General features: G+C 39.8%; 1 protein-coding gene across 1 annotated transcript in view; it reads left to right on the forward strand.

The window, feature by feature from the left end:
- The window catches only part of LOC128655901 (fucolectin), a 177002-nt gene extending 150491 nt beyond the window's left edge, over positions 1–26511 (forward strand). The window contains exon 5 of the mRNA XM_053709490.1: positions 25781–26511. Within this exon, the coding sequence (XP_053565465.1) occupies positions 25781–25967 (187 nt within the window). The 3' untranslated portion in view covers positions 25968–26511. The remainder of the gene's footprint in view (positions 1–25780) is intronic.
- Positions 26512–27715: the final 1204 nt, after the last annotated feature.

Here is a 27715-nt window from a genome sequence, read left to right on the forward strand (position 1 = left end):
ATTTTGGCATTTTTGCTCACTTTTGGTTTCACCTTAATTATCTGCTCTCTACTTAAGTGCACCCATACATATTATATACCTTTTTTTATCAGACAAACAGGCCTTTCTAATGATCCCTATATGTGTATATAAAATAACAATAAATAGGAATGTAATACTGAAAATGGGGAAAAAAACAAACATTTTTTGCCTTTTTCTTTATAACCATTTGTACAAAATTAGTGTAGCTAAAGAAAAATACCTACAGATAGATTAATCATGTTGCCCTGAGTTTAGGAATAAGCCATATGTCTAGGTTTCCAAGTAATTTATAACAAATATAGGCCAAGCACTACAAAGATGGTGTTACTGGTTTAACAACATTGTTTGCTATGCTTGGACTGTAAGCTAAATAGCTGTCACCCAGTTCATAACTTCATAACACAAAAGTATATATTTGTAGGATTTAGACACCCTATGTTATTTATCTAGAGGTATTTTGACACATGGGGCCGAATTATCCCGATCCCCCTGTTAACAGCAGTTAAGAAGCAGTGGTCTTAAGACTGTTGCTCCTTAACTGGTCTGCCGCCTCTGAGTGGCGGACAGCAATCAACCCGATCCGATACGATCAGGGTGATTGACACCCCCTGCTAGTGGCTGCAAATCTGCAGGGGGCCGCATTGCACAAGCAATTCAGCGATGTCTGCCGGACATGATACGGCCCCATTGATAAATCGGCCCCATTATGTTTAACCATTTTATCTCCACGGGGAGAAAATAAAATGTAGGGGTAAAAAACAAAAAAAAAATGTATTTAAATAAAATTATATAAAACAAAATACTAAACTTTATTAAAATACAATTTATTATTATTTTTTTTTATAAAACCACTTTATTCAAATTAATTTGACACTTTTATCAGTGTTCACTGGAACAGAAGGGGAGAGGCCAAGACAAAAATTTGCTTCTCATTTTTGACATGCGATCACTGTGACTGGTACTCCTGAGGCTTCCAGTGATTGGCCACTGAGCCTGATACCAGCATGCATTGCAGCATGCTAGTATCTAGGCTCCATTTTAAATATACAATCACTAAGACTGGTTGTCACAGTGAATGCCATTTTTTGACAGTTACTGTACTGCTGCTGGATAGTCTCACATGCAGGTTTCAGGCAGTAGCATGAGATACACGTTGATCCCAGCATGTATCTCATGAATGGATGGAGGTACCCTGCTGACAGCCATGGGATCACAGGACACCCTGTCCCTGCAATCCATAGCCTGGGGTGTCCTCCATTACGTCCTGAGTCATGCAAAAATAGTGTGGTTCCACCAAGAGAGGAGAGACAGGTGCGCTAACAGCCCAGGACACAGCCACCATACAGGGTATAGCTCTTGCCCTTAAAGGCTAAACAAACAGCGCCATACCCTGCACTGGTCCTTAAGGGGTTTTTAGACCATCCTGTAAAAATTGTAATACACAGGGAACTTGAAAAGAGTTCCAGAGGTAATGCTTAGTCTTACATCATTGTAAGAATCCAAAGGAATCCACAGCACCAAAGGTAATCTTTAAAATATTATACCTTTATTTTATTCTCATAAAAGATGCAAAGTTTCGGACCTTCAGGCCTTAATCATGCATATAATACAGGCTTACCCATATTCACAATATATAGGCTTGTCAATTAACACTTAATTACATACAGACTTTCCAAGAACAGTCACATGTAGGACACACCACCTAGTGGTTCAAACATACTATTACATGTAGCACATTTTAACCCTTAAAAACAACCTTACTAGTGAAACTAATTAAGCAGCTACCACTATTAATCTAAATTCCTTTGTCATCTCTAGCTGAGTTTAGGGGGATATTATTTACAAAAGAATAGAACAATGTTGCAGTTTTACAGAAAAATCTATTTCTCTATTTAATTCTTTGGGGTACATGCTGCCTAAATGCTATATCCAGTATGTCTCTATCTGTTTAAGGACCCTCTCTCTATCTCCTTCTCCTCTTAATTTTCCAACATGGTCAATGATTTGCCATCTCATTTGGCTTATGTTGTGACCAGCTTGCAAAAAGTGATTAGACACTGGAGCAGTATCTGATATTGAACTTGTGCTGGTTCATCCTTTCCCTGCCTTTTCTAGTAGACTCTCCATTATAGATTAAAGAGCACGGACACTTGATTAAAACATAAATTATGGTTACCAGATAATTTCCTTTCCTTGGCCAGCAGGTGGAGGCAAAGACACCCCAGCCAAAGGCTTAAATACCTCCCCCACTTCCCTCATATCCCTGTCATTCTGCCAAGGGAACAAGGAACAGCAGGAGAAATATCAGGGTATAAATGGTGCCAGAAGAACAAAACAAAATTTAGGTCTGCCCATCGAAGAATACAGGCGGGGGGCGTGGACTCTCTTCATATGGAAGGAAAGGAAATTATCTGGTAAGCGTAATTTATGTTTTCCTTCTTAATATGAGGAGAGTCCATTCCTTACTTGTGGGAAACATATACCCAAGCTCCAGAGGACACTGAATGAATTGGAGGGCAAAAAAAGGAGGCAGACCTAATTCTGAGAGCACCACAGCCTGCAAAACCTTTCTCCCAAAAGATGCTTCAGCCGAAGCAAAAACGTCAAACTTGTAAAATTTTGAAAAAGTATGTAAGGAGGACCAGGTAGCCACCCTACAAATCTGATCCATAGAGGCCTTATTCTTGAAGGCCCAAGAGGAAGCCACTGCTTTATTTGAATGAGCCTTAATCCGCTGAGGAGGCTTGTGTCCCCCGGTCTCATAAGCTAAGCGAATAATGCTGCTCAACCAAAAAGATAAGGAAGTGGAAGAGGCCTTCTGCCCCCTACGCTTCCCAGAATAGACAACAAACAAAGAAGAAGTCTGTCTAAACTCCTTCATAGCCTAAAGATAGAACTTCAATGACCGAACCACATCCAAATTATGAAGTAACCGTTCCTTCGAAGAAGAAGGATTAGGACACAAGGAAGGAACCACAATCTCCTGATTGTTGTTGCGATCTGAAATACTAGGTAAGGAGGCTCACATTGCAAGGCAGCCATCTCAGAGATTTTGCGCACTGAAGCAATAGCCAGTAGTAAAAGCACCTTCCAAGACAGTAATTTAATGTCAACTACATGAATAGGCTCAAACGGAGCCTTCTGCAAAACTTTAACAAGATTTAAACTACAAGGAGGAGCGCTAGATCTAAACACAGGCCTAATTCTAGCAAGAGCTTGAACAAAAGACTGAACATCTGGAAGCTCAGTGAGCCTCTTGTGCAGTAAAACAGATAGGGCCGAAATCTGTCCCTTAAGGGAGCTATCAGAAAGGCCCTTCTCCAGACCATCCTGGAGAAAAGAAAGAAGCCTGGAATCCCTGACATTATGCCAGGGGAATCCACGCTCTTTATACCAGAATAAGTAGGTCCTCCACACCTTATGATAGATGCGACGAGTAACCAGCTTATGAGCTTAAATGAGAGTATTTATAACTCTCTCAGAGAAACCTCTCTTGGCTAGGACCAAGTGTTCAATCTCCACGCAGTCAACCTCAGAGAAACATAATTTGTGTAAGAACTTACCTGATAAATTAATTTATTTCATATTGGCAAGAGTCCATGAGCTAGTGACATTGGGATATACAATCCTACCAGGAGGGGCAAAGTTTCCCAAACCTCAAAATGCCTATAAATACACCCCTCACCACACCCACAATTCAGTTTAACGAATAGCCAAGCAGGGGTGATAAAGAAAGGAGTAGAAAGCATCAACAAAGGAAATTTGGAAATAATTGTGCTTTATACAAAAAAATCATAACCACCATAAAAAGGGTGGGCCTCATGGACTCTTGCCAATATGAAAGAAATTAATTTATGAGGTAAGTTCTTACATAAATTATGTTTTCTTTCATTTAATTGGCAAGAGTCCATGAGCTAGTGACATATGGGATATCAATACCCAAGATGTGGAGTCTTCCACTCAAGAGTCACTAGAGAGGGAGGGAATAAAATAAAAACAGCCATATTCCGCTGAAAAAATAATCCACAACCCAAAAAATAAGTTATTTTCACTTTGAAAGAAAAAAACTTAAATCAAAAGCAGAAGAATCAAACTGAAACAGCTGCCTGAAGAACTTTTCTACCAAAAACTGCTTCCGAAGAAGCAAATACATCAAAATGGTAGAATCTAGTAAATGTATGCAAAGAGGACCAAGTCGCTGCTTTGCAAATCTGATCAACTGAAGCTTCATTCTTAAAAGCCCATGAAGTGGAGACTGATCCAGTAGAATGAACCGTAATTCTCTGAGGCGGGGTTTGACCCGATTCCAAATAAGCTTGATGAATCAAAAGTTTCAACCAAGAAGCCAAGGAAATAGCAGAAGCTTTCTGACCTTTCCTAGGATCAGAAAATAAAACAAATAAAATGGAAGTCTTCCTGAAATTTTTAGTAGCTTCCACATAATATTTCAAAGCTCTTACCACATCCATAGAATGTAAGGATCTCTCCAAAGAATTCGTAGGATTAGGACACAAGGAAGGAACAACAATTTCTCCATTAATGTTTTTAGAATTCACAACCTTAGGTAAAAATTGAAAAGAAGTCCGCAAAACTGCCTTATCCTGATGAAAAATCAGAAAAGGAGACTCACAAGAAAGAGCAGATAGATCAGAAACTCTTGTAGCAGAAGAAATAGCCAAAAGGAACAACACTTTCCAAGAAAGTAGTTTAATGTCCAAAGAATGCATAGGCTCAAATGGAGGAGCCTGCAAAGCCTTCAGAACCAAACTAACGGCTAGATTTAGAGTTTTGTCGGTAACGACCCGCGTAGCTAACGCTGGCTTTTTTCTGGCCGCACCTCTAAAATAACTCTGGTATTGAGAGTCCACAGAATGGCTGCGTTAGGCTCCAAAAAGGGAGCGTAGAGGCATATTTAACGCTACTGCAACTCTCGATACCAGAGTTGCTTACGGACGCGGCCAGCCTCAAAAACGTGCTCGTGCACGATTCCCCCATAGAAAACAATGGAGCTGTTTGAGCTTAAAAAAACCCTAACACCTGCAAAAAAGCAGCGTTCAGCTCCTAACGCGGCCCCATTGTTTCCTATGGGGAAACACTTCCTATGTCTGCACCTAACACCCTAACATGAACCCCGAGTCTAAACACCCCTAACCTTACACTTATTAACCCCTAATCTGCCGCCCCCGCTATCGCTGACCCCTGCATATTATTATTAACCCCTAATCTGCAGCTCCGTAAACCGCCGCTACTTACATTATCCCTATGTACCCCTAATCTGCTGTCCCTAACACCGCCGACCCCTATATTATATTTATTAACCCCTAATCTGCCGCCCACAACGTCGCCCCCACCTGCCTACACTTATTAACCCCTAATCTGCCGAGCGGAGCTCACCGCTATTCTAATAAATGTATTAACCCCTAAAGCTAATTCTAACCCTAACCCTAACACCCCCCTAAGTTAAATATAATTTTATTCTAACGAAATAAATTAACTCTTATTAAATAACTTATTCCTATTTAAAGCTAAATACTTACCTGTAAAATAAACCCTAATATAGCTACAATATAAATTATAATTATATTGTAGCTATTTTAGGATTAATATTTATTTTACAGGCAACTTTGTAATTATTTTAACCAGGTACAATATCTATTAAATAGTTAAGAACTATTTAATAGTTACCTAGTTAAAATAATAACAAAATTACCTGTAAAATAAATCCTAACCTAAGTTACAATTAAACCTAACACTACACTATCAATAAATTAATTAAATAAAATATCTACAATTACCTACAATTAAACCTAACACTACACTATCAATACATTAATTAAATACAATATCTACAAATAACTACAATGAAATAAACTAACTAAAGTACAAAAAATAAAAAAGAACTAAGTTACAAAAAATAAAAAAATATTTACAAAGATAAGAAAAATCTTACAACAATTTTAAACTAATTACATCTACTCTAAGCCCCCTAATAAAATAACAAAGCCCCCCAAAATAAAAAAATGCCCTACCCTATTCTAAATTACTAAAGTTCAAAGCTCTTTTACCTTACCAGCCCTGAACAGGGCCCTTTGCGGGGCATGCCCCAAGAAGTTCAGCTCTTTTGCCTGTAAAAAAAAAAACATACAATACCCCCCCCCAACATTACAACCCACCACCCACATACCCCTAATCTAACCCAAACCCCCCTTAAATAAACCTAACACTAAGCCCCTGAAGATCTTCCTACTTATTTTCACCATACCAGGTTCACCGATCGGTCCAGAAGAGCTCCTCCGATGTCCTGATCCAAGCCCAAGCGGGGGGCTGAAGATGTCCATGATCCGGTAGAAGTCTTCATCCAAGCGGGGCAGAAGAGGTCTTCCATCCGATTGAAGTCTTCATCCAAGCGGCATCTTCTATCGTCATCCATCCGGAGCGGAGCGGCAGCATCCTGAAGACCTCCGACGCGGAACATCCATCCTGGCCGACGACTGAACGACGAATGACGGTTCCTTTAAATGACGTCATCCAAGATGGCGTCCCTCGAATTCCGATTGGCTGATAGGATTCTATCAGCCAATCGGAATTAAGGTAGGAATATTCTGATTGGCTGATGGAATCAGCCAATCAGAATCAAGTTCAATCCGATTGGCTGATCCAATCAGCCAATGAGATTGAGCTCGCATTCTATTGGCTGATCCGATCAGCCAATAGAATGCAAGCTCAATCTGATTGGCTGATCGGATCAGCCAATCGGATTGAACTTGATTCTGATTGGCTGATTCCATCAGCCAATCAGAATTTTCCTACCTTAATTCCGATTGGCTGATAGAATCCTATCAGCCAATCGGAATTCGAGGGACGCCATCTTGGATGACGTCCCTTAAAGGAACCGTCATTCTTCAATTGGACGTCGCCGGATGAAGATGGGTCTGCGGTGGAGGTCTTCAGGATGGAGCCGGTCCTCATTGGATGAAGATAGAAGATGCCGCTTGGAAGATGATGGTTGCCGGTCCGGATCTACTCTTCTTCCCGGATAGGATGAAGACTTTGGAGCCTCTTCTGGACTTCTTCAGCCGTCGGATGATGGATGTCTAGCCCCCGCTTGGGCTTAGATGAAGATATCGGAGCCTGGAACGGACGGTCATACCTGGCATGGTGAAGACAAGGTAGGAAGATCTTCAGGGGCTTAGTGTTAGCTTTATTTAAGGGGGGTTTGGGTTAGATTAGGGGTATGTGGGTGGTGGGTTGTAATGTTGGGGGGGGGTATTGTATGTTTTTTTTTACAGGCAAAAGAGCTGAATTCTTTGGGGCATGCCCCGCAAAGGGCCCTGTTCAGGGCTGGTAAGGTAAAAGAGCTTTGAACTTTAGTAATTTAGAATAGGGTAGGGCATTTTTTATTTTGGGGGTCTTTGTTATTTTATTAGGGGGCTTAGAGTAGGTGTAATTAGTTTAAAATTGTTGTAATATTTTTCTTATGTTTGTAAATATTTTTTTATTTTTTGTAACTTAGTTCTTTTTTATTTTTTGTACTTTAGTTAGTTTATTTCATTGTAGTTATTTGTAGATATTGTATTTAATTCATTTATTGATAGTGTAGTGTTAGGTTTAATTGTAGGTAATTGTAGGTATTTTATTTAATTAATTTAATGATAGTATAGTGTTAGGTTTAATTGTAACTTAGGTTAGGATTTATTTTACAGGTAATTTTGTTATTATTTTAACTAGGTAACTATTAAATAGTTCTTAACTATTTAATAGCTATTGTACCTGGTTAAAATAATTACAAAGTTGCCTGCAAAATAAATATTAATCCTAAAATAGCTACAATGTAATTATTCGTTATATTGTAGCTATATTAGGGTTTATTTTACAGGTAAGTATTTAGCTTTAAATAGGAATAAGTTATTTAATAAGAGATAATTTATTTAGTTAGAATAAAATTATATTTAACTTAGGGGGGTGTTAGGGTTAGGGTTAGAATTAGCTTTAGGGGTTAATAAATTTAATAAATATAATATAGGGGTCGGCGGTGTTAGGGGCAGCAGATTAGGGGTACATAAGGATAACTTAAGTAGCGGCGCTTTGCGGTCGGCAGATTAGGGGTTAATTATTGTAGGTAGCTGGTGGCGACATTGTGGGGGGCAGATTAGGGGTTAATAAATATAATACAGGGGTCGGCGGTGTTAGGGGCAGCAGATTAGGGGTACATAAGTATAACGTAGGTGGCGGTCGGCAGATTAGGGGTTAAAAAAATGTAATCGAGTGGCGGCGATGTGGGGGGACCTCAGTTTAGGGGTACATAGGTAGTTTATGGGTGTTAGTGTACTTTAGGGCACAGTAGTTAAGAGCTTCATGAACCGGCGTTAGCCCAAAAAGCTCTTAACTCCTGCTTTTTTTCTGCGGCTGGAGTTTTGTCGTTAGATTTCTAACGCTCACTTCAGCCATGACTCTAAATACCGGCGTTAGAAAGATCCCATTGAAAAGATAGGATACGCAATTTACGTAAGGGGATCTGCGGTATGGAAAAGTTGTGGCTGAAAAGTGAGCGTTAGACCCTTTTTTGACTGACTCCAAATACCGGCGGTAGCCTAAAACCAGCGTTAGGAGCCTCTAACGCTGGTTTTCACGGCTACCGCCAAACTCTAAATCTAGGCCTAAGACTCCAAGGAGGAGAAATTGATTTAATGACAGGCTTAATACGAACTAAAGCCTGTACAAAACAGTGAATATCATGAAGAATAGCAATCTTTCTGTGAAATAAAACAGAAAGAGCGGAGATTTGTCCTTTCAAAGAACCTGCAGACAAACCCTTATCCAAACCATCCTGAAGAAACTGTAAAACTCTAGGAATTCTAAAAGAATGCCAGGGGAATTTATGAGAAGAACACAACGAAATGTAAGTCTTCCAAACTCTATAATAAATCTTTCTAGAAACAGATTTACGAGCTTGTAACATAGTATTAATCACTGAGTCAGAGAAACCTCTATGACTTAGAACTAAGCGTTCAATTTCCACACCTTCAAATTTAATGATTTGAGATCCTGATGGAAAAACGGACCTTGAGGTAGTAGGTCTGGCCGTAACGGAAGTGACCAAGGCGGGAAACTGGACATCCGAACCAGATCCGCATACCAAAACCTGTGTGGCCATGCTGGAGCCACCAGCAACACAAAAGACTGTTCCATGATGATTTTGGAGATCACTCTTGAAAGGAGAACTAGAGGCGGAAAGATGTAAGCAGGTTGATAACACCAAGGAAGTGTCAGCGCATCCACTGCTTCCGCCTGAACATCCCTGGACCTGGACAGGTATCTGGGACGTTTCTTGTTTAGATGAGAGCCCATGAGATCTATCTCTGGAAGCCCCCACATCTGAACAATCTGAGAAAACACATCTGGATGGAGAGACCACTCCCCTGGATGTAAAGTCTGGCGGCTGAGATAATCCGTCTCCCAATTGTCTATGCCTGGGATATGCACCGCAGAGATTAGACAGGAGCTGGATTCCGCCCAGGCAAGTATCCGAGATACTTTTTTCATAACTTGGGGACTGTGAGTCCCACCCTGATGATTGACATAAGCCACAGTTGTGATATTGTCTGTCTGAAAACAAATGAACGGTTCTCTCTTTAGTAGAGGCCAGAACTGAAGAGCCCTGAGAATTGCACGGAGTTCTAAAATATTTATTGGTAATCTCGCCTCTTGAGATTTCCAAACCCCTTGTGCTGTCAGAGATCCTCAAACAGCTCCCCAACCTGAAAGACTCGCATCTGTTGTGATCACAGTCCAGGTTGGGCGAACAAAAGAAGCCCCTTAAACCAAACGATGGTGATCTATCCACCATGTCAGAGAGTGTCGTACATTGGGATTCAAGGATATTAATTGTGATATCTTTGTATAATCCCTGCACCATTGATTCAGCATACAAAGCTGTAGAGGTCTCATGTGAAAACGAGCAAAGGGGATCGCGTCCAATGCTGCAGTCATGAGACCTAAAACTTCCATGCACATAGCCACTGAAGGGAATGACTGAGACTGAAGGTGCCGGCAGGCTGCAACCAACTTTAAACGTCTCTTGTCTGTTAGAGACAGAGTCATGGACACTGAATCTATCTGGAAGCCTAAAAAGGTGACCCTTGTCTGAGGAATCAAGAAACTTTTTGGTAAATTGATCCTCCAACCATGTTTCCGAAGAAACAACACTAGTTGATTTGTGTGAGATTCTGCAGTATTTAAACACTGAGCTAGTACCAAGATATCGTCCAAATAAGGAAACACCGCAATACCCTGTTCTCGGATTACAGATAGTAGGGCACCCAGAACCATTGACAAGATTTTTGGAGCTGTTGCTAGGCCAAATGGAAGAGCAACAAATTGGTAGTGCTTGTCTAGAAAAGAGAATCTCAGAAACTGAAAGTGTTCTGGATGAATCGGAATATGAAGGTATGCATCCTGCAAGTCTATTGTAAACATATAATGTCCTTGCTGAACAAAAGGCAGAATAGTCCTTATAGTCACCATCTTGAAAGTTGGTACTCTTACATAACGATTCAAAAATTTCAGATCCAGAACTGGTCTGAACAAATTTTCTTTCTTTGGTACAATGAATAGGTTTAAATAAAACCCCAAACCTTGTTCCTGAAGAGGAACTGGCATGATTACCCCTGAAGACTCCAGGTCTGAAACACACTTCAGAAAAGCTTGAGCTTTTACTGGATTTACAGGGATGCGTGAGAGAAAAAATCTTCTCACAGGAGGTCTTACTTTGAATCCTATTCGATACCCTTGAGAGACAATGCTCTGAATCCAATGATTTTGGACAGATTTTATCCAACAATCCTTGAAAAACCTTAATCTGCCCCCTACCAGCTGAGCTGGAATGAGGGCCGCACCTTCATGCGGACTTAGGGGCAGACTTTGGTTTCCTAAATGGCTTAGATTTATTCCAATTTGAGGAAGGCTTCCAACTGGAAGCAGATTCCTTGGGAGGAGGATTGAGTTTTTGTTCCTTATTCTGACGAAAGGAACGAAAACGGTGAGAAGCCTTAGATTTGCCCTTAGGTTTTTTATCCTGAGGCAAAAAAACTCCTTTTCCTCCAGTGATAGTTGAAATAATAGAATCCAACTGAGAACCAAATAAATGATTACCTTGGAAAGAAAGAGATAGTAATCTAGATTTAGATGTCATATCAGCATTCCAAGATTTAAGCCATAAAGCTCTTCTAGCTAATACAGCTAAAGACATGGATCTAACATCAATTTTGATTATATCAAAAATTGCATCACAAATAAAATGATTAGCATGTTGCAGTAAGCGAACAATGCTAGATATGTCAAAATCCAATTCATGTTGCGCTAAAGTTTCCAACCAGAAAGTTGATGCAGCCGCAACATCACCCAAAGAAATAGCAGGTCTGAGAAGATGACCTGAATATAAATAGGCCTTCCTTAGATAAGATTCAAGTTTCCTATCTAAAGGATCCCTAAAGGAAGTGCTATCTTCCATAGGAATAGTGGTACATTTAGCAAGAGTAGAAATAGCCCCATCAACTTTGGGGACTTTTTCCCAAAACTCTATAGATTTTGCTGCTAAAGGATACAATCTCTTAAACCTTGAAGAAGGAATAAATGAAGTACCTGGCTTATTCCATTCCCTAGAAATCATATCAGAAATAGCCTCAGGAATGGGAAAAACACCTGGGGAAACCACAGGAGGTTTAAAAACAGTATTTAAACGTTTATTAGACTGAACGTCAATAGGACTGGTTACCTCAATATCCAAAGTAATTAACACTTCTTTTAATAAAGAACGCATATACTCTATTTTAAATAAATAAGTAGATTTGTCAGTGTCAATATCTGAGGAACGATCTTCTGTTTCAGATAGATCCTCATCAGAAGAGGATGAATTATTATGTTGTTGGTCATTTGAAATTTCATCAGCTAAATGAGAAGTTTTAAAAGACCTTTTACGTATATTAGAAGGTGGAAATGCAGACAAAGCCTTCATAATAGAATCAGAAACAAATTCTTTAAAATTTACAGGTATATCATGCACATTAGAAGTTGAAGGAACTGCAACTGGCAATGTACTATTACTGATAGAAACACTATCTGCATGTAAAAGTTTATCATGACAACTATTACAAATGACATTCGGTGGAATAATTTCTACAATTTTACAACAAATGCACTTAGCTTTTTGTAGAACCCATGTCAGGCAGCAATGTTCCAGCAGAAACTTCAGAGGCAGGATCAGATTGGGACATCTTGCTCAATGTAAGAGAAAAAACAACATATAAAGCAAAATTATCTATTTCCTTAAATGACAGTTTCAGGAATGGGAAAAAATGCAAAAGAATAGGCCTCTTGATAGAAAAGAAAGCAGGAGGCAAACAACAATGGGGTATTGAAATAATGAAGAAAAAATTGGCACCAAGTATGACGCACAACGTCACTAATGACGCTGCCGTGTGAAAGGTCTCGACATCACGTATGACGCCGGAAATGACGAAGTTGCGTCAAAAACGTAATTTCCCGCGCCAAAAAAGTTTGCGCCAAAAATGACGTAATAAAGTCTAACATTTGACGCACCCGTGGGCCTAATACCCGCAAATGCAAAAAGTAGTCAAATTGAAAAAGACTAAACCCCAGGTAAGAAATAAATTTCTTAAAGTGTTTATATTCCCAAATATGAAACTGACAGTCTGCAGAAGGAAATACATGAACCTGACTCATGGCAAATATAAGTACAATACATATATTTAGAACTTTATATAATTTGCATAAAGTGCCAAACCATAGCTGAGAGTGTCTTAAGTAAATGAAAACATACTTACCAAAAGACACCCATCCACATATAGCAGATAGCCAAACCAGTACTAAAACAGTTCTTAGTAGAGGTAATGGTAAATTTGAGAGTATATCGTCGATCTGAAAAGGGAGGTAGGAGATGAATCTCTACGACCGATAACAGAGAACCCATGAAAAAGACCCCCGTTAGAGAAATCATCGTATTCAATAGGTGATACTCCCTTCACGTCCCTCTGACATTCGCTGTACTCTGAGAGGAATCGGGCTTCAACAATGCTGAGAAGCGCATATCAACGTAGAAATCTTAGCACAAACTTACTTCACCACCTCCATAGGAGGCAAAGTTTGTAAAACTGAATTGTGGGTGTGGTGAGGGGTGTATTTATAGGCATTTTGAGGTTTGGGAAACGTTGCCCCTCCTGGTAGGATTGTATATCCCATATGTCACTAGCTCATGGACTCTTGCCAATTACATGAAAGAAATCTAGCTTTTGGTGAACAAAAGGACCTTGTCCCAGCAGATCCCTGCAACAAGGTAACTTCCATGGAGGAGATGACGACATCCCCACTAGATCTGCAAACCACATCCTTCACGGCCACGATGGAGCAATTAGTATCACTGATGCCTGCTCCTGCTTGATGCGGGCCACTACTCGAGGAAGGAGAGTTAATGGTGGAAAAAGGTATATTAGACTGAACCTCCAAGGCACCACTAATGCATCAATTAGCTCCGCAAAAGGATCCCTTGATCTCGACCCATACCTGCATAGCTTGGTATTGAGATGGGATGCCACGAGATCTATCTCTGGAGTCCCCCACCTGTTGCATATTTCCACAAACACCTCAGGATGGAGAGACTATTCCCCCGGATGAAAGGATTGTCTGCTGAGAAAATCGGCTTCCCAGTTGTCCACACCCGGAATGTGGATCGCCTCCGCCCACTCCAGAATCCGAGATACCTCCCTCATTGCTAGGAAGCTCCTTGTTCCTCCCTGGTGATTGATGTAAGCCACCAAGGTGATATTGTCTGATTGGAATTTGATAAAATGGGACAAACCCAAGATTGCTCGAAGTTCCAGAATGTTGATCGGAAGTGAGCTCTCCTCCCGAGACCAAAGGCCCTGAGCCTTCTTGGCTCCCTAAACTGCTCCCCATCTTGAGAGACTCGCATCCATAGTCACAATCTCCCAGGATGGTCTTAAATAGTATGTCCCTTGGGACAGGTGATTTGGACAGAGTCACCAAGAGAGCGATTCTCTCGACCGGTTGTCCAGAGAGATCTGTTGAAACAAATCCGAATGATTGCCATTCCACTGTCTTAGCATGCACAGCTGTAACGGTCTGAGACTGTACCGGGCAAAACATGCCAAAGCCAGCTTGCAGCATCTCTGGTCTAAAAGAAATATCCTCATGACTAGTTAGTCTATTATAATGCCCAGGAATTCTACCCTGGTGCATGGAATAAGGGAACTCTTTTCTAAGTTAATCTTCCATCCATGGGATCGAAGAAGAGAGAGAAGAAATTCTGAATGTTCTTCTGCTAGACGAAAGGATGGTGCTTGTACCAGAATATCGTCCAAGTAAGGTGCTACTGCAATGCCCTGGGTTCTGGCCACGGCTAAGAGAGCCCCCAGAACCTTTGTGAAAATTCTTGGGGCAGTATCTAGGACAAATGGAAGAGCAATAAACTGGAAGTGCTGGTCCAGGAAGGCAAACCTTAGGAACTGAAACTGTTCTCTGTGGATTGGGACATGAAGGTAAGCATCCTTCAGATCTATAGTGGTCATGAACTGTCCCTTCTGGACTAAGGGAAGGATAGATCTTATCATCTCCATCTTGAATGAGGGGACATTCAGAAACTTGTTTAAGCACTTTAGGTCCAGAATTGAGCGGAAAGTTCCCTCCTTTTTTAGGACCACGAAAAGGTTTGAGTAGTATCCCAAGCCTCGTTCCTCTATGGGAACAAGGACAATGACTCCTAAGTAGGACAGATCCCGAAAGCACCCCAGAAAGGCATCCCTCTTCTCTGGCTTTGATGACAGATTTGAGAGAAGGAATCTGCCCTTGGGTGGAAGAGACTTGAACCCAATTCTGTAATCCTGAGCAATGACCTCCAGGACCCAAGGATCCTGCACATCCCTGAACCAAGCTTCTGAAAAGAGCGAAAGTCTGCCCCCTACCTGATCCATAGATGGACCAGGGGCGACCCCTTCATGCTGATTTAGTCTCAGCTGGCTTCTTGCTCTGCTTGGACTTATTCCAGGACTGAGCCGGCTTCAAAGTCTTAGGTTGCTCTGTCTTAGCGGAGGATTGCTGGCATTGGGATTTATCAGAACGAAAGGAACGAAAATTATTAGATTGTCCCTTAGATCTTTTCTTTTTATCTTGCAGTAGGAAGGCACCCTTGCCCCCTGTAACTGTGGAAATGATGGAGTCTAGGCCTGGACCAAACAAAATCTTACCCTTAAATGGAAGGGACAGGAGTATGGACTTGGAAGTCAAGTCTGCAGACCAGAACTTCAACCACAGAGCCGGTGGGCCTGAACAGAAAACCCAGCAGTTTTAGCATTTAAATTAATAATTTGCATATCCGCATCACAAATAAAATAATTAGTGACCCTTAAACCCTTAATTGTATAAAGAATAATGGTAGGTAGCTGCTCCCGCAACTGTGGCAACTGCTGCCTCTGGTTGAATTAAATATCCCGAATGTTGAAACATCTTTCTTAACAGAGTTTCCATCTTTTTATCCATGGGCTCCTTGAACGAAGAACTATCCCCAACCCTGTCTTCGTAAACTCTATCCAGTTAAGGAATTAAAGGTTCTTCAGTGTCAGGGTTTTTTCCCTGTTGTGTTTGCCATGTGCTGCTGGCAGCCATTTTACTCACCTCTCTTCCTGACTGTGGTACATTGTGGGGGATGCTGCTCATTTCCTGCACTTCCCTTTATGGCCAGACTGGTGTGCATCATCCATGTGAGACAGGATGCAGTCTCAGAATTGTGATGTCATCACTTATTACTTAAAGGGCCTCTGCTCAGTATGATTTGCCTTTGTGTTGTCTCAGACCTGTTTGTGAGAGTTCCTGTGTATTACCTAGCTGTCTGACGTCCTTCCTGGTTCCTGATCCCTGGCTTGTTCCTGACTCTGCTATTTTCCTTGTTCCTGATTTCAGTTCATCTGACTATTCGCTTTGGCTCCTGACTCGGCTCGTCTGACTACTAGCTCTGGTTTTGACTCCTGGCTTGTTATTTGACTTGTGGACTTTTTATTATTTTTTGCTATTAATAAAGGTGTGATTATTTTTGCCCTTGTCGTCTCAGTCTGATTCCTGGCACCCTGAAATTCAGGCAGTTTGGCCTCTGGAACCTCTAAGGTAGCTAGAACTTCCTTTAAAAGAAAGCGCAAGTGCTCCATCTTAAATATAAAATCTGGTTTCTCCACAATCGGAGGCAGCCGATTCAGACCCAGAAAGTTTACCCTCGGAAGTGTCAAAAAGAACTTCATCATCAGATAACCGTTTATCAGCTATAGCCAATAAACTAGATCATGACCCGTGGGAAGGATAGCAATATTTGACCTTTTGCTTGCGCTTAGCAGGGCGAGGTAAAGCACTAATGGCTGTAGACACCGCCGTCTGTAACTGCGCAGTGAAGTCTGGAGGTAAAAGGTCTCCTCCAGATGGAGGCTCAGGCATGCTATGGGAAACTGCATGTGTATTAGGAGATGACAGCAGGGTGCACACCTCACGGGACGGGGACTCCTCAGAGGTGGAAGGCTCAGTTGTATCAAACATGTTAACCTTTTTTGACATAATCACTTTTTTTAGGCATGTGGAACGTAATTGAGAGGGTGGGAATATCTCGGCCTTCTCACAATATAAACAGGCATTAGTCTTAGGTATAGAGGGAATACCCTCTAAAATGTCAGAGTCCTCCATAGCTATGGGCTATGTCCTAATATAACAATAACGAATGTTATATTAAATATAAAAACGGCACCTTTATACCCCCAATGGCTGGGGCACTCACCACCTCCTATGACCCAGGCACACAGAGTAAACCGCTTCTCTCCGATAACCAGTCACGGTCAGAGAGTAGGAAGTGAAACTACGACCACACCCTGTCACATGGAGCACAACCTAGGACCACCTCCACTAAGGAGAAGCGCACCAAGCTTGTAAAGCTGTGCAGCTCCAAAGTGAAAGTAACCTGTGTTCCAACCTCAGCCTATGAGCCTCAGAAAACATCTCACACATAACGCAGTATAAATCCAATAAAAATGTATGAGATTAATCCCCACTGTTCAATAATCCCCCCTCAGGAGATATTAACCCTTGATTCCATACAAATAAAAGGAACCACACTGTAACCCTGTTTTCTAGTGTAACTATATGTGTAAAAAATGAAACGATCTTACCGGAATCTATGCTGTGGAACACAAACACAGCCTCTCAAGTGTGACAGTCTTGTAGCATCACTCCTGACATGGACTTGAGTGATGAAAGCAAGCAGTGAAACTCGTCAACACTGATTGCTTAGGAGCTGTTAATATGAGTCTGGATGGTTTCGCAGAAAGACTCTCCCTGCATCTCCAGACCCTAACTTTCGTCAATGCTCTCACTGAGATTTAGACAAGTTCTGCGGGAATACACAAGAAGAAAGGGCGCCTCCTAGTGTGATACAGTTTACACAATATGCAGTCAACCAAATGAAAGACAGGTACTCACAATGGGAGCAGCACCCACTCGTGCTTAGTATCGCCTACTAGGATATCTCAGTGTCCCAGCTCAATGCTCCTAGGGCTCCACACACCTCTGTTCTGGGCGTCTCCTCAAGGAGAGAAACTCAGGCTCTCAGTCAATTGATGATAAAAAAGCCTTGCTTTTATTAAAATGTTGTATTAAAAAACACAGTATACAGCAGTATAACTATGTAATAAAATCATGCAACACATTTCTCAGCTTACACTCTGTTTCATCAGGCATATCCACTGCGAGGCTGAAAAGACTACTTAAAACTCCAGTCCCATTTCAAAGGGTAGATGTCTGGATTATATGTAATCTATACTTATATGTAATCATCTATATAGGTATAGATATATAGTACCAAAATATATATCTATAGGAATATGCATTTATGAATAAATAGCACATATTCTTCTATGTGAAGAACATATGTGACATTTTCATATTTTCAAGTCGGGTTAGCACACTTCAGAATATGTGATCGGGTTTCCACGCAAGAAGGGTACTTTTTTTCCACTTTTTTTGCTCCATTTACCTCTATGGGGAAATATGTTAATGGGATCACAATATTCTAACTTTGGCATTTTGCGCACATTGGGTTAGCTTGTAATATGAGCGCTACCCAACGCACACAAAAAACGTACTTTTAACGTAGTTAGTGCGGGAGCGTTAAAGGGCCACTGTAAGTAAATATTTTCTATGCCTGTTACTAACTAACTACCCCAAATACGCTTTTTATCAATAGCATTTCATTAACATATCTCTACCGTATATCAGAAATCTTGTCTGCAAATTTAATTGTTTTCCAAACCCACTCCGTGGGTATCCTTTGCTCTGTACCAATCCGTTTACAATACCTAGGTTTCAAAATGGCGCTTTAAACACAAAGTTATTGGTTTAAGTATTTTGAACATGCAGTGCTGAAAATAGTGGCATCATCGGCGAATAAAAGATATAACTTTTAGAACGTTATGAAACTTCGTTTTGGAGAAAATATAGGTCAGTAGGTTTTAATTAATGTTTATTAACTTTAATATGTTAGTTGTTTAGCTTAAAAATTATAACAGAAAGTAATCCTTTAAATACCGCTCTACTTGTAGTCTGACCTTTAATTAGGTATCTAATACAAAAGTCTTCCCCTTATGTGGCTGCAATAACTTTACATGAGTGTTTAGCTTGAGAAGGAGTCTGCATCTAGTGTTACAAAACAAAAATAGAATATAAGTTAATATATTCATTGTAACAACTTTTATGGTTTATTCAATTATAGTTAAATTGTATAATATGTAATATTCAATACATGGGAAAAAACAAAAGGTCTTTAAAACATGTTTTTTAGAACACATTGGATATTGAGAATCCAGAATCATTATATAATGTATTATGCAAATAGGACAGAGCTTTCCAAACTTTTCATGTTGGTGACACAATTTTTAGACCTACATCATTTCGCGACACGGTAATTAATTCAGTTGTACTAGCAAAAAGGAGGTTAAACTAACTTGTTTTAAAATATACGGACACATACATAAATTATATAATAATAATAATAATATGTATTTACAAGTAACAGTATGTACTGTATGTGCAAGAATTAAAAAATAGTTTAATAACACCAATAGCTACTTACTATTTTAATGGGATGTATGAGGTTGATGGGATGAACACAGTTTCTGAATATTTGGTGGAATATTAGATAAAGATACTCACATTTCATCATCAAGCATTTTTACGCTTCCACTTCCTATCCATATATCAAGAGCAGGAGCACCAATGCACTACTGGGAGCTAGCTGCAAAAAAAACCCTCTGACTTCAGCTCAGCATATAAGCTGCCGCCCTCAGAGCTCCGTGAGCCCTACTGACTACTGCCCGTGCTGCAAACACACTGCTGTCCCACTCACTGACTACACAAGCAGTCACAAGCCAATTAAGGAGACTACACGTGCAGTCAGGAGCCAATGTGCCGCCAAAGCTGCCAATGGGAATAGTTTCAGTTCCCACTGAGCTGCGCCAATTGGTTAAGATGATCTGTGACTCACTAGGTATCAATCATGTGTCAACCATGTGATATGCATAGCAGGCAGGCGGAAAGTCAGAAACCCCACAAAAAAATTTAAAAAAATTAAATTAAAAAAAAAATTGTGCTGAAGCAGGGACACACCTACACACTGCTGCCGACACACTAGTGTGTCCCGACACACAGTTTGGAAAACTGAAATAGCACATAGCTAAAATTTATCAGGAAGGATTGGGAGCCACAACCTTTTGACTGACCCCTTATGCTATGATCCATAACTTTGATATGGTCACACCACAATTAACCTTAACCTCAATCCTTTTGCACAACATTAAAACCTAACGGCTAGATTTAGAGTTTTGTCGGTAACGACCCGCGTAGCTAACGCTGCCTTTTTTCTGGCCGCACCATAAAAATAACTCTGGTATTGAGAGTCCAAAAAAAGGCTGCGTTAGGCTCCAAAAAAGGAGCGTAGAGCATTTTTAACGCATCTGCAACTCTCGATACCAGAGTTGCTTACGGACGCGGCCAGCCTCAAAAACATGCTCGTGCATGATTCCCCCATAGGAAACAATGGGGCTGTTTGAGCTGAAAAAAAACCTAACACCTGCAAAAAAGCTGCGTTCAGCTCCTAACGCAGCCCCATTGTTTCCTATGGGGAAACACTTCCTACGTCTGCACCTAACACCCTAACATGTACCCCGAGTCTAAACACCCCTATCCTTACACTTATTAACCCCTAATCTGCCGCCCCCGCTATCGCTGACCCCTGCATATTATTTTTAACCCCTAATCTGCCGCTCTGTAAACCGCCGCTACTTACATTATCCCTATGTACCCCTAATCTGCTGCCCCTAACACCGCCGACCCCTATATTATATTTATTAACCCCTAATCTGCCCCCCACAACGTCGCCTCCACCTAACTACACTTATTAACCCCTAATCTGCCGAGCGGACCGCACTGCTACTATAATAAAGTTATTAACCCCTAATCCGCATCACTAACCCTATAATAAATAGTATTAACCCCTAAACTGCCCTCCCTAACATCGCCAACACCTAACTTCAATTATTAACCCCTAATCTGCCGACCGGCGCTCACCGCTACTATAATAAATGTATTAACCCCTAAAGCTAAGTCTAACCCTAACACTAACACCCCCCTAAGTTAAATATAATTTACATCTAACGAAATTAATTAACTCTTATTAAATAAATTATTCCTATTTAAAGCTAAATACTTACCTGTAAAATAAATCCTAATATAGCTACAATATAAATTATAATTACCTTGTAGCTATTTTAGGATTAATATTTATTTTACAGGCAACTTTGTATTTATTTTAACCAGGTACAATAGCTATTAAATAGTTAAGAACTATTTAATAGTTACCTAGTTAAAATAATTTCAAAATTACCTGTAAAATAAATCCTAACCTAAGTTACAATTAAACCTAACACTATACTATCATTAAATTAATTAAATAAAATACCTACAATTACCTACAATTAAACCTAATACTACACTATCAATACATTAATTAAATACAATATCTACAAATAACTACAATGAAATAAACTAACTAAAGTACAAAAAATAAAAAAGAACTAAGTTACAAAAAATAAAAAAATATTTACAAACATAAGAAAAATATTACAACAATTTTAAACTAATTTCACCTACTCTAAGCCCCATAATAAAATAACAAAGACCCCCAAAATAAAAAAATGCCCTACCCTATTCTAAATTACTAAATTAAAAGCTCTTTTACCTTACCAGCCCTGAACAGGGCCCTTTGCGGGCATGCCCCAAGAATTTCAGCTCTTTTGCCTGTAAAAGAAAACATACAATACCCCCCCCCCCAACATTACAACCCACCACCCACATACCCCTAATCTAACCCAAACCCCCCTTAAATAAACCTAACACTAAGCCCCTGAAGATCTTCCTACCTTGTCTTCACCATCCAGGTTCACCGATCCGTCCTGAAGAGCTCCTCCGATGTCCTGATCCAAGCCCAAGCGGGGGGCTGAAGAGGTCCATGATCCGGTCAAAGTCTTCATCCAAGCGGGGCAGAAGAGGTCTTCCATCCGATTAAAGTCTTCATCCAGGCGGCATCTTCTATGGTCTTCCATCCGGAGCAAAGCGGCAGCATCCTGAAGACCTCCGACGCGGAACATCCATCCGGCCCGACGACTGAACGACGAATGACGGTTCCTTTAAGGGACGTCATCCAAGATGGCGTCCCTCAAATTCCGATTGGCTGATAGGATTCTATCAGCCAATCGGAATTAAGGTAGGAATATTCTGATTGGCTGATGGAATCAGCCAATCAGAATCAAGTTCAATCCGATTGGCTGATCCGATCAGCCAATCAGATTGATCTCGCATTCTATTGGCTGATCGGAACAGCCAATAGAATGCGAGCTCAATCTGATTGGCTGATCGAATCAGCCAATCGGATTGAACTTGATTCTGATTGGCTGATTCTATCAGCCAATCAGAATATTCCTACCTTAATTCCGATTGGCTGATAGAATCCTATCAGCCAATCGGAATTCGAGGGACGCCATCTTGGATGACGTCCCTTAAAGGAACCGTCATTCGTCGTTCAGTCGTCGGGCCGGATGGATGTCCCGCGTCGGAGGTCTTCAGGATGCTGCCGCTTCGCTCCGGATGGAAGACCATAGAAGATGCCACCTGGATGAAGACTTCAATCGGATGGAAGACCTCTTCTGCCCCGCTTGGATGAAGACTTTGACCGGATCATGGACCTCTTCAGCCCCCCGCTTGGGCTTGGATCAGGACATCGGAGGAGCTCTTCAGGACGGATCGGTGAACCTGGATGGTGAAGACAAGGTAGGAAGATCTTCAGGGGCTTAGTGTTAGGTTTATTTAAGGGGGGTTTAGTTAGATTAGGGGTATGTGGGTGGTGGGTTGTAATGTTGGGGGGGGGGTATTATATGTTTTCTTTTACAGGCAAAAGAGCTGAAATTCTTGGGGCATGCCCCGCAAAGGGCCCTGTTCAGGGCTGGTAAGGTAAAAGAGCTTTTAATTTAGTAATTTAGAATAGGGTAGGGCATTTTTTATTTTGGGGGTCTTTGTTATTTTGTTAGGGGGCTTAGAGTAGGTGTAATTAGTTTAAAATTGTTGTAATATTTTTCTTATGTTTGTAAATATTTTTTTATTTTTTGTAACTTAGTTCTTTTTTATTTTTTGTACTTTAGTTAGTTTATTTCATTGTAGTTATTTGTAGATATTGTATTTAATTAATGTATTGATAGTGTAGTATTAGGTTTAATTGTAGGTAATTGTAGGTATTTTATTTAATTAATTTAATGATAGTATAGTGTTAGGTTTAATTGTAACTTAGGTTAGGATTTATTTTACAGGTAATTTTGAAATTATTTTAACTAGGTAACTATTAAATAGTTCTTAACTATTTAATAGCTATTGTACCTGGTTAAAATAAATACAAAGTTGCCTGTAAAATAAATATTAATCCTAAAATAGCTACAATGTAATTATAATTTATATTGTAGCTATATTAGGATTTATTTTACAGGTAAGTATTTAGCTTTAAATAGGAATAATTTATTTAATAAGAGTTAATTAATTTCGTTAGATTTAAATTATATTTAACTTAGGGGGGTGTTAGTGTTAGGGTTAGACTTAGCTTTAGGGGTTAATCCATTTATTAGAATAGCGGTGAGCTCCGGTCGGCAGATTAGGGGTTAATAATTGAAGTTAGGTGTCGGCGATGTTAGGAAGGGCAGATTAGGGGTTAATACTATTTCTTCTAGGGTTAGTGAGGCGGATTAGGGGTTAATAACTTTATTATAGTAGCGGTGCGGTCCGCTCGGCAGATTAGGGGTTAATAAGTGTAGGCAGGTGGAGGCGACGTTGAGGGGGGCAGATTAGGGGTTAATAAATATAATATAGGGGTCGGCGGTGTTAGGGGCAGCAGATTAGGGGTACATAGCTATAATGTAGGTGGCGGCGCTTTGCGGTTGGCAGATTAGGGGTTAATTATTGTAAGTAGCTGGCGGCGACGTTGTGGGGGGCAGGTTAGGGGTTAATAAATATAATACAGGGGTCGGCGGTGTTAGGGGCAGCAGATTAGGGGTACATAGGGATAACTTAGCTGGCGGCGCTTTGCGGTCGGCAGATTAGGGGTTAAAAAAAAAATTCGAGTTGCGGCGATGTGGGGGGACCTCGGTTTAGGGGTACATAGGTAGTTTATGGGTGTTAGTGTACTTTAGGGTACAGTAGTTAAGAGCTTTATGAACCGGCGTTAGCCCAAAAAGCTCTTAACTCCTGCTTTTTTTCTGCGGCTGGAGTTTTGTCGTTAGAGCTCTAACGCTCACTTCAGCCACGACTCTAAATACCGGAGTTAGGAAGATCCCATTGAAAAGATAGGATACGCAATTGACGTAAGGGGATCTGCGGTATGGAAAAGTCGAGGCTGAAAAGAGAGCGTTAGACCCTTTTTTCAGTGACTCCAAATACCGGCGGTAGCCTAAAACCAGCGTTAGGAGCCTCTAACGCTGGTTTTCACGGCTACCGCCAAACTCTAAATCTAGCCGTAATTGAATACACAAAAAAATATAAAAGACATAGGGTGTACTCAGTCCCAATAACTAAACTGTGTTCAGAATGAAGTTTTTAAGAGCACAGAAGCTCCTCTTAAAACAACTTCACAGTAGTCTGCAAGAACAAAAAGAGGAGACTCATAGCACAGTACATCTGATAAACACAGCCACTTAAAAAACTGCAAACAATTATGTTGCACCTCTAGGTGCTGTAAAGGCAGACTGGGTTCATTAGCGTCTACCAAGCTGACTGATCCACATAAGTAACCAATAAATAAAACCAGAACACCAATATGATGCCCCCACTACTACAACCTTCCCCTTACACTGAAGTACTCATGTGTACATTATTCCACACATCACAAACCCCCCTTACAAGTTCTCTTCACAGTTAACCCCATATAAATCTAAGTGAAATTAAATCATACCTATTCCAAACCATTCCGTTAATCCCTCCCCATGTGATCCCCATCTGTTAAAACCCTTTATATCTTTAGATGTCTAACTTAAACCCCCATAAAAAACTGTCTAAATTTAAAATCCACACTACAAGATACATCCTGTGCAAACCCCCAAACACCTCACTCCAAACACCTAAACACACAATAACAAAACTCCTTATCTTATGTCCATGTGAGCTTCTTTTTTCAGCCTCTACTGGTCATCCAAAAACAGGTTCTCTCATTCTTGTTACTTACTGTGCTCTAGTCCTATTTTGAGGTTGCCTCCTATATATAGAAAATATTATTCAACCCCAATTGTTTAATCAAATTAACAAACAAGGATAGCAGTGGGCAGACTCATAATTAAAATTGAACAACCTCACTATTCTTCTGATATATTAGTTACTAAATATATCGGACGGAAGCCAAAAAAAAAGACCAGATGATAATGAGCAAGGGTGATCGATTTCTGAATGGACTAAAGAGGCTGAAGATAGATTATTATTTTTCTCCCCAGAAAATAAAAAATTATGGTCTATTAGTTCAACATAATTTTGGAATCTGTGCAACTGATTTCTACTAGCCAGTACTGTTGTAAAATATTTGAAAAAGTTACATTTACAATTTTAAAAAAAATATAGCAGACCTAAAAAAAAACTACTTAGAAAATAGAAGATCATATTGTCACATTGGGGTAGATTTCACAAGGGCCGAATGGTCTAAAGACCGCTGCTCCATAACTTGTCCACTGCCTTTGAGGCTGCGGTCTTCAATCCGCCCTATCCTATATGATAGGGCTGATTGACACCCTCTGCTTGCGGCTGATTGGCCGCAAATCTGCAGGAGGCGGCATTGCACAAGCAGTTCTGGTGAACTGCTTGTGCAATGTTAAATGCCGACACTGTTTGCTGTCGGCAATCAGCGGTGTCTGTCGGACATGATACGCTACAGCGTATCATGTCGGACAGACATTGGTAAATCTACCCCTAAGTATAAGTATTTTGAGAATAAGTACTATTTAGATTGTTCTTGTTATTTCTTGTGATAATGGTAATTATGGAAGAGGATAATGTTTATTATACTATACAGAATGTACCAATCTGGAAATTTATACTAATTTACTTTACTTTTCTTACACAGATGTGCACAAATTACTAACAGTGTAGTTCCCTTAACCCAAAGCTTCGATTGTGATAATTTGGTGGGCAGATACGTCAACATTGTTATACCGGGAAGACAAGACTTTCTACACTTTTGTGAAGTAGCGGTCTACGGAGTTCCCACACATGATGACAATTTTTGTGAATCATCCGTAACAACACAATGAATTGCATTGTATCTAGCACTATTTTCATCTATCTCTTCAGCTGGCTTTTAATTTTTAAAATATGATCCCCATTCAATAAAATTAAACACTCTATCAAAATCCCATGTTAAAAAAATTATTTCAATTTGGTTTGAAGCATTTTTCTAGCTAAATCTGTTTTTATTAAAAAAAAAATGTATTTTGCTTTCTTTTTTTTTTGCTATAGGACCCCAATGTAACGCATCAGAAGAAGGGGGTGCAAAATTATTGTAATCAAGCTTGGATGATATATGTTGCTTCTTTTTCTAAGCCATTCAAATTCATTAGAAGAGACATATTTTAAATTAGAAAAAAAACACAACAATCAAATAAAATAAAACAATATAAAAGAAAATTGTTAAATAAGCAAAAAGCCTTTAAGTAGGATTTTTTACACAGCAGATGTAAAACATGGAGGACAATTCATTCAGAAATGATGATGATTTTCTTATGATTTTGAATGCAGTTTTAACATTTAGCCATTCATTTCATTTTTATGATATGCTCAATAAACAATTTTCATATCTTTTTGTGTGGTTTTATATCTACTTTAAAAAAAAATCCAAACACTTCACTACAATTGTTAATGGACATTCTGATGTCCGAGTTCATTTTGTGTAGAAGTTTAATGGTTTAACCCCTTAATGACCACAGCACTTTTCCATTTTCTGTCCGTTTGGGACCAAGGCTATTTTTACATTTTTGCGGTGTTTGTGTTTAGCTGTAATTTTCCTCTTATTCATTTACTGTACCCACACATATTATATACCGTTTTTCTCACCATGAAATGGACTTTCAAAAGATACCCTTATTTTCATCATATCTTATAATTTACTATAAAAAAATAAATAAAATATGAGGAAAAAATGGAAAAAAACACACTTTTTCTAACTTTGACCCCCAAAATCTGTTACACATCTATAACCACTAAAAAACACCTATGCTAAATAGTTTCTAAATTTTGTCCTGAGTTTAGAAATACCCAATGTTTACATGTTCTTTGCTTTTTTTGCAAGTTATAGGGCCATAAATACAAGTAGCACTTTGCTATTTTCAAACCACTTTTTTTCAAAATTAGTTACATTGGAACACTAATATCTTTCAGGAATCCCTGAATATCCCTTGACATGTATATATATATTTTTAGAAGACATCCCAAAGTATTGATCTAGGCCCATTTTGGTATATTTCATGCCACCATTTCACCGCGAAATGCGATCAAATACAAAAATTTGTTCACTTTTTCACAAATTTTTTCACAAACTTTCGGTTTCTCATTTGAAATTATTTAGAAACAGCTTCTGCAATTATGGCATAAATGGTTGTACATGCTTCTCCGGGATCCCCTTTGTTCAGAAATAGCAGACATATATGGCTTTGGCGTTGATTTTTGGTAATTAGAAGGCCGTTAAATGCCACTGCGCACCACACGTGTATTATGCCCAGCAGTGAAAGGGTTAATTAGGGAGCATGTAGGGAGCTTTTTGGGGTAATTTTAGCTTTAGTGTAGTGTAGTAAACAACCCAAAGTATTGATCTAGGCCCATTTTGGTATATTTCATGCCACCATTTCACCGCCAAATGCGATCAAATAAAAAAAAAACTTAAAATTTTTCACAAGTTTAGGTTTCTCACTAAAATCATTTACAAACAGTTTGTGCAATTATGGCACGAATGGTTGTAAATGCTTCTCTGGGATCCCCTTTGTTCAGAAATAGCAGACATATATGG

This window comes from Bombina bombina, chromosome 4, assembly GCF_027579735.1.
Source record: "Bombina bombina isolate aBomBom1 chromosome 4, aBomBom1.pri, whole genome shotgun sequence".
NCBI classification, from domain to species: Eukaryota; Metazoa; Chordata; class Amphibia; order Anura; family Bombinatoridae; genus Bombina; species Bombina bombina.